Source organism: Diuraphis noxia, unplaced genomic scaffold, assembly GCF_037042655.1.
Source record: "Diuraphis noxia isolate RWA-SAM2 unplaced genomic scaffold, SU_Dnox_SAM2 contig0001, whole genome shotgun sequence".
Taxonomy (NCBI): domain Eukaryota; kingdom Metazoa; phylum Arthropoda; class Insecta; order Hemiptera; family Aphididae; genus Diuraphis; species Diuraphis noxia.
Window position 1 is genome coordinate 78,994,354 of NW_028301711.1, and position 8,477 is coordinate 79,002,830.

The 8,477-nt window shown below is 35.3% G+C and overlaps 1 protein-coding gene across 1 annotated transcript; it reads left to right on the forward strand.

Annotated features, from left to right (window-relative positions):
• The first annotated feature begins 673 nt into the window (after positions 1–673).
• Positions 674–1,920, forward strand: LOC149061931 (uncharacterized). The gene is made up of 3 exons (XM_089215142.1): positions 674–1,430; positions 1,494–1,592; positions 1,651–1,920. The coding sequence occupies exons 1-3, from the start codon at positions 717–719 to the stop codon at positions 1,918–1,920; spliced, it is 1,083 nt and encodes a 360-aa protein (XP_089071268.1). The 5' UTR covers positions 674–716.
• Positions 1,921–8,477: the final 6,557 nt, after the last annotated feature.

An 8,477-nucleotide genomic window follows, 5' to 3' on the forward strand; every position in this document is an offset into this window, starting at 1 on the left:
CCGGACCTATCGCCTCCCGTGCGATATTATTTACCACTAGGCCAGCCGACCGCATGGTCTTAAATCGTTATTTTCACCTATTTAACCAGAGTTTGTACATATTATAAATTTAAACCACACGGACTATACTGGTCATATTATAATATCATAAGGATACTAATAGCTTGCAGCTGCGTACACAAAACAGCTAATGAATACACCATCTTAACAATAAGATACATTTCCTGCCATTAGTAGGCACATTATCCTTATTCAATTAAATATCAATATTCAAACACATTAATTAGCGAAAACTATTATTATTATTGAAAAACGCCATAGCCGTCTCCACATTTAGCAAATGGTCAATTAAGCACGTTTGGCGTCGTATTGACAATAAGAGACATTAAGTAGGTATATTTTGGCGATGTCTCGATTATTTACAATAATAGGTATATTATCCGTATTCAATTAAATATTCACACACCACCTGGACATTAGTGATTGAAAGACATTTCCTGCCAAATGGCAGTAATAATCACAAATAAATGTCTTCTTAATGTGCCCTACCGGTCGCCAGGATGTCGCGGACTCTAAATAGCCGCTGACTCTAGCGCTACAAATGTTTCCCACTTTATATTTCTGATCAAAATCGTTAGTAGCTGAGTATCCGTTCTAGCAGCAAGTCGTTTTATTTAAATCAGTTTTATTTAAAAGTGTGTTTTATTGTTTAAATCATGGCTGGATCAATCAGAAACATGGCTGCAGTGTACAAGAAGAAGAATTTCACATATGTACCACCAACACCGCCTGCAGAGCTCATCGACTGTAATAATTTCATTCTAGACTTCCCCGATCGTAAGTTTTTAAATGTTGGACTTGATTCGGAAGACAACTTCAATATTGTTATTCATATAATAACACCGTCGCGCTATGTAAGCATATACGATGGTTTTCTAAGACGTATATTTTCACTGATGGGGAATATACTGTCATTCATATTAGATGTCCCACAAAAATGTAGAAAACAGATTTTTCTGGAGGATGAATATACTGTCATATCAAACATGGTGTATCAAGGGGAAAATGTGCTAGTCATAGAGTCTAAGAAAAAGGAAGGATGTCGTGTATTGCTCGATAGAAAAAATTTGTTGAAATTACAGTATCTAGAGGAGAGTATTTTTGAAACAGTCACACGAAAAACCGATATCATACTACCAGTTGTTTTAAATCAATTTGCAATGATCGGAAATTATATTGATCGAGAATTTACTAAAGTTGAAAAACCACCAAAAACAAACGAAGAAATGATTATTTTTATTAAAAACCTCCGGAATGATCTAATCACGACGAATGTCGACCTAAACTTTGTTAGCCAGCTGAAAATGTTTGCAACAAGTCAATTAGCTGAACAATGGGTACAGAGATGGAGCGGAGAAATGTCACCCGAGGTAATTTAACCTATCATTTATATCGCTTGTAGAAATATTTAATGTATAATTATTATTTTATAGTTATTCACCGAATCCGAAGTGAGACTTTTTTCACCTCCGAGGTTCTCGAGTATGTCCCCAATGTATAATGATAATGGTTTCGATCCTTCGCAGGCACAGGTAATTTATAACTTATATAAATATATATTGAAATAATTTAAGTGTTTTAATTTTATAGGCAGCTGACGAGGATCGTGGTATAGATGATTTTTTAAGACAAATCAACCTTACACAGGCGACATGGGTACCAACTAAGAAACCTGATGACGGGCTTAGCAGTCTACAAAAATCTCCACCAACCAACCTCGCAGTTGATGAAAACGACGGACCATTTGGACCACAGTATGAAGGCTCCTCTCCATCTCAATTCATTTCGTCACCACCATTTCAATTACCATTCGCCAAACACCCAGCACCAGTGCGCAATGTTAAGCGGCGACTATTTTAATATTTGTTCATAAAACATAATTTATATGAAAATAAAATAAGCGTGATACTTAAACAAGTTTTTTATTTATTAGAAAATAAGGCTCAAAATAATTATAAGGTATAAAATAATTATAAGATATTTATAAAGTATATAAAAAAATTACAAAATATATACAAGGTTTACAATTTTCTAACATCTCCACTAAACGGATTGTAAGTTATAATCTGGTCATGTAGTATTAAACAATAAGCTGCAGTCTTTTCTGGAATGACGGTGTCCGTTTCAAAGTCTATTCGTAGGTCCACGGTCGATGATTTCACGTTATCATTCTGGTATGACAAATCAACAACGACGATTGGCACATAGTTTTGAAAAATATGTTTTGATAACAATGGTTCACAATAATCTCTCTCGTAATACGATTTTTGAAAGTCTGTATAAGCTTTGTAGAGTATGCTGGTGGTATTATTTTTAAAATCAGCTCGAAAGTCTTCATATGGATACACCTCGGAGTTTAAGTGTACTTTAAGATTTTTTAGTTGACAGTGATCAAATCGCCCAGCGTCGACTTCGATATTGTTTTTTCTACTTGTCTGTAATCCAAACAAAACAAATCTAGGTATTTCGAGCAAGCTGCTAGACTTTACAGTCCACGAATGAGAAGTGTTTCTAGGGAGCACGGGATACTCGCCAGCTACCAGAAAACTTACGATCGGGGAAGTCTAGAATGAAATTATTACAGTCGATGAGCTCTGCAGGCGGTGTTGGTGGTACATATGTGAAATTCTTCTTCTTGTACACTGCAGCCATGTTTCTGATTGATCCAGCCATGATTTAAACAATAAAACACACTTTTAAATAAAACTGATTTAAATAAAACGACTTGCTGCTAGAACGGATACTCAGCTACTAACGATTTTGATCAGAAATATAAAGTGGGAAACATTTGTAGCGCTAGAGTCAGCGGCTATTTAGAGTCCGCGACATCCTGGCGACCGGTAGGGCACATTAAGAAGACATTTATTTGTGATTATTACTGCCATTTGGCAGGAAATGTCTTTCAATCACTAATGTCCAGGTGGTGTGTGAATATTTAATTGAATACGGATAATATACCTATTATTGTAAATAATCGAGACATCGCCAAAATATACCTACTTAATGTCTCTTATTGTCAATACGACGCCAAACGTGCTTAATTGACCATTTGCTAAATGTGGAGACGGCTATGGCGTTTTTCAATAATAATAATAGTTTTCGCTAATTAATGTGTTTGAATATTGATATTTAATTGAATAAGGATAATGTGCCTACTAATGGCAGGAAATGTATCTTATTGTTAAGATGGTGTATTCATTAGCTGTTTTGTGTACGCAGCTGCAAGCTATTAGTATCCTTATGATATTATAATATGACCAGTATAGTCCGTGTGGTTTAAATTTATAATATGTACAAACTCTGGTTAAATAGGTGAAAATAACGATTTAAGACCATGCGGTCGGCTGGCCTAGTGGTAAATAATATCGCACGGGAGGCGATAGGTCCGGGTTCGATACCCGTTAAGTTATTTTGCAGTTTTTTCACTATTTGTTGATTAACGTTCGATAACAAATGATAACGATGATATGATAAGTGATAACAATTGATAACTGATTAAATGTATGATAACATGTGATATATGATAACAATAATATAAGTCACGCACGTACGCGATCCGGCGGCATGATGCGGATGAGGGCGGCGGCGGTGGGTGGCGCACTCGGATGCGCGCACGATATGGTCGGGATGCGCAAGATGGTATAGGGATGAGCCAGCAGGATGAGTGGCTAGAACTCTCATTTTTATACTACTCACATTAATATCTACTTTATAGAGACATTAGGTATATTATTATTTAGGTAATTCAAATAATGACCTAGTATAAACAGATAAATAATATTATTTTTTTTAATAACTAATGTCAAAATAATTATACAATTTACATTTTTAGCAGTCACTTACATGAGGCACAATAATATCAAAGGTTAGGTAATAATACTACAGTGGTGGTCAAACGGGGGGATAGAAGGGGGACTTTTTTTCTTTAATATTTATAACGATTACATTTATGTATACCTATTGTATTATAATGTTAATGTATTACATTTTGTTTTAATTTTTTCTCAAAATAAAGCTTGTGACTAATGAGCGTATATTATTATTATATAGATTCTTGAGATCAAAATCCCACATACCCCTCCCCCATGACAAAATCATTTGACCACCACTGTAATACTATGTTTACATAATATATAATATACTATTTTTCTTTTATTAGTGGAATTGAAATATATTTCCAATATTTCTGAAGAAGTAATTTTATTAACAACATCTCTTTCAATATTTAAACAACCCTTACGTAAAACAAAAAAAAAATTTCATATAATTTTTCCATTTTTTGCGTTTTTGATCTGGGAGTGCTAAATTAAAGGCTGGGGGTACTTAATCACCCCCAAGCACCCCCCTAGTTGCGCCTATGGCAAGGTGTAACTGATTGAACTGACTTTTGCCAATATATGATCATTTTATAACTTATATTTTAAATATATTGCTATAAAAAGTAAAGCGTATACAATGATTACTCTCAACGATGCATTAAATAATAATATACCTGTCGACTGATAATGTTTGGTGAAAGTTTTTATATTATTTTACGTATTTTTTAGATTATTTAGATTAGTATCAAAGTATAATTTAGTAAATTATGACCGATTTCACGAAATACGTCTTGCGCCTGTTAATTTCAGAATAATTTTTTATTCAAATCACGGTCTAAAAAATATCGAAGAATATAAAAATTTTCGATTTTTGCATAGAGTTGGTATTTTTAACCTCCAATGAAGTGCATAAGAATCAGGTATTATTACAAAATTTAATATAAATTAATAATACGTAAGAGTAAAATGGTACATTGGGAGTTAGCCTGTAGTCGGTCGCTCTTGCTGGTCGGGGCATCGGAAGGCCCGCACAACACATACGTCGCTCAGCGTGATATTTCGGTTACCAACAAACGCCTTCACTGGCAATCGAAGCGGATCCCAGTATGCACAATCAAAGATGTTGTATTCCACGCTTCCACAGTGTCTTCTGAGTGTTGCAGTACAGTCAAGCCGCATCAGGAACGCGCTTCATCCTGCAGGTAGTGCCTGAAACACTCGTGTCCCCCAAGGACCTGCGTTACATGAAGTCTAACTTCCTCACGGTTTTATTTTGTTTAATTTCTCAGTAGTTCAGTTTTTAAATTTGTGAAAGTAAAAACAATTCAAAATCATATTACATTTTTTAGTGTAACTCAAAATGTAATAATCGTAGTCATGATGGATCACCGCATGTGTGAAAAAGAAAAATGAAGAAAATGAATAAACACTTAAAATTTACAATAAATATTTATGGTAGCATTTTCCAATTAATATTGAAATATTTTAAAAATATATTGAACTATTCATAACATTGAGGAAATTTTCGAATTTCGTAATTTTTTTAAAAACTATTCTGGATAAGCACTTTTTTCACTTGGTGAAAAAATATGAAAAATTGGATGAAGGTTCCTATGATTTTCTTTAATGGAAGTTTAAAAATATTGAAGGTGTAACGTAGGAGAGGAATCAAAACACTATAGAAAGAAATTCAAGGACTTGATAAAATCCAAAATTGTAGATCGAATAAACATAGCAGATTAGATTAGACAAATCAGGATCTCAATAGTCAATAAAAGGAGAATTCTTCGGTTAATTATTGACTATAGAAGAGAAATTAAACCAGTACCTACCTGGCGTCCATGCAATCGAGAAATTTGGGTACCTAATACAGAAAGAGTTATATAATATAGTGATATGAATAGTGACTTTAACGAGTGTGCCATATTATTATGTATTTGTCTTTTGTAAAAGAAGAATGCATTAATATACTAAAGACTGTTTGATATTACAACATTAACTTAAAAGAATACATTGAAACAAACTGCCACTCAGAGAATTCACAAATATAAATGATAAAAACTATATTGAATATAGTAATTCAAATGAAGTAATGTATCCATGCATAAAATAGCTACCAATATAGTAAAAAAGTAAAAAGTGAAAAGATCAAGAATAAATAGAAGCATTTGGTTCTACTACAGAATGGGAAAAGAAATGATTATACACATAGACAGTAAAATATTCAGTTTATTATTGTGCCTGTTATACATATATTATGATTATGAAAAATATTAGTAATGATGATCAATCATTACAAAGGTATACAAGCAAGATTATTTTTATATGCATTAAAAGTTCAAATTTAAAAAAATCATTAAAATCTATTAAAAATGTTTTAAACTTGTTGTGCTGTTTGTAGCCAAATATGGTAGATTCCAAATGACATAACAAAATTAAATATAAACAATAAACAAGCTCTTGTTAAGTTTTCACAGTTAGTCAATCAGAATAATAACCGATCACCACTTACACGACACCATTATCTTTACTAATTCACTCAGCGCCATCAGTAATATTAAAAATACATATAACCCATCAGACATCGGATTACATATCCAAAACAAAATCTACACGCTAAAAAACATCAATAAAACCAAACTTTTCTGGATCCCTAGACACTCCAACATCATGCTGCCAAAACAGCAATCACTTCTGTCATCATTCATTCAAAATAACTTCATCAAGAGACATACAAAATGCTTATAACAAATAAATGTCAACTAAGATGGTAATAGTAATGGTTATTAACCTAGCCAACATTCCCTGTCGAAGTACCCAGGCAGAAACTTTGAAGTAATTTTAACCATATTTAGAATTGGACACACGTAAATATCCCACAGCTTTCTAATGGCCAAGTAAGATCGCTCAATATATACAGCCTGCAGTGTCCCAGTCACCACCAAACACATCTACACCGAGTATAGAATATTCCACATAACCACAACTAATCACAACCTAGTCGAATCATTTGCAGAAATTCTTAAAAATTATCCCCAATCCATAGCCAACATCTCCCAATTCATAACAGCCACCGACCTTCAGAACAAAATTGAAAGTGAATTTCTAGAAGAAGTTCACTTTACATAATATAACAGCATTAATTTTTTTGTAAGCCCAACGACCAACGTTGCTGATGGTCTAACAAAAAAAAAAAAACAAATCGTGGCATAATTTAGCCGTCGCCTGTCCCTGACATGATGTGTGGTGGTATGTGGATAGTTCAGCCAAAGCTGTTATAGCGGTAGCATTTGTTTTGCATCGTCCAGATATTACTACACTCTCCACTGTAATTAGTACAAGTTTTTGACGTTTTTTTGTCTCGAGATGTGCTTGATAAGTGCGTGGTTAGATCGGTATCGATTTCGAGTTGATCATCTTTAAATTTTCACGGGGAATAGATCATTAATTGGCGAGTGCATTATTAACGAATTCAGAGAGCGACCACAGGCATAAGATACTTATGCGGTTTTTGGAGAGGCGCTACTCGAAATATATGAACTTTATGCGGTTCGTGGTTGGACAGTCAAGAAGATAGACTGGTAGAAGTTGCGTTCACGGCTCATCGATGTTCCGCAGGAACTTATTCTCCCAACCGAGGAAGATGCTGATACATTGGCTAGCGTGGATGACACCTTGGTACACCTGTGTGATTACGTTTTGCCCCGTCGCAAACCGGTACATTAGTTGTCAGACGAGATAGTCGTTCTAAATCGGACTAGCTGCAGGGCCCATAGAAGGTACCAGCGCTGGTTGGAGAGATGATATCAAGGCAAGGGAGAGAAAGTGGGTAGCCTACTCCTTAGCCACGAAGGATCTGAGAAGTGCTATTCGAATTGCTTAAAGTGAATCGTGTAAGAAATTCCGTCTATAAGTCGATGAGGATCCGTTGGAATTTCCCTATAGAATAGTGGTGAGGAAATTAGGCACCAGGATCCTTCTATTCGAAGCCGGAGAGTTGGCTCTGGCTACCGTATTTCCTTCTCGACCGGCTGTGATGTGGACCAGCAGGGTCACCCCATTACGATTGTAATAAAGTTTAGCTGTACAATCTGGACCATTTGACCTTGATGGCTTCCAGGTTACTTAAGGGGAAGGCTCCAGGTTCATATTACGTTTCAAACGAAGTAGTCACTAAGCTGGTTAGATCGAGGCCACCATGCTCTTGAATGTATTCAATAAGTGCCTAGAGACGAGCATTTTTCCAGTCAGGTGTAAGGTTATGAGGATGGTGCTTTAGTAAAAAGTAATGCGAAACCCCTGACCGAGTTTTCTAATTATCGGCCTCTCCAGCATCTCTCGCTGCTGGATGGAGTCAGTAAGCTCTTCAAAGCGTTTTGCAGGAGGTTAGGATTCCACTATTTGGCATCAGTGACAACCAGTTTGGCTTTCGCCGATCAGCGATGCTCTGAAGTACGTTATTGTGCATGTGAAGAGGGCAGCCATTAGCCCGGCTCGAAAAAGACATTTATGTGCAGTGGTCACCCTGAACGTGAGAAATGGTTTCAACTCAGCGTCTTGGTTACTTATTGATGCAGCACTTCGACGACATAGGTTTCC

Coding starts and splice junctions, on each gene's coding strand:
- LOC149061931 (XM_089215142.1), top strand. CDS start 717: ATGGCTGGATCAATCAGAAACATGGCTGCAGTGTACAAGAAGAAGAAT. Junction 1,431..1,493: donor GCGGAGAAATGTCACCCGAG/GTAATTTAACCT, acceptor ATTATTTTATAG/TTATTCACCGAATCCGAAGT. Junction 1,593..1,650: donor TCGATCCTTCGCAGGCACAG/GTAATTTATAAC, acceptor TTAATTTTATAG/GCAGCTGACGAGGATCGTGG.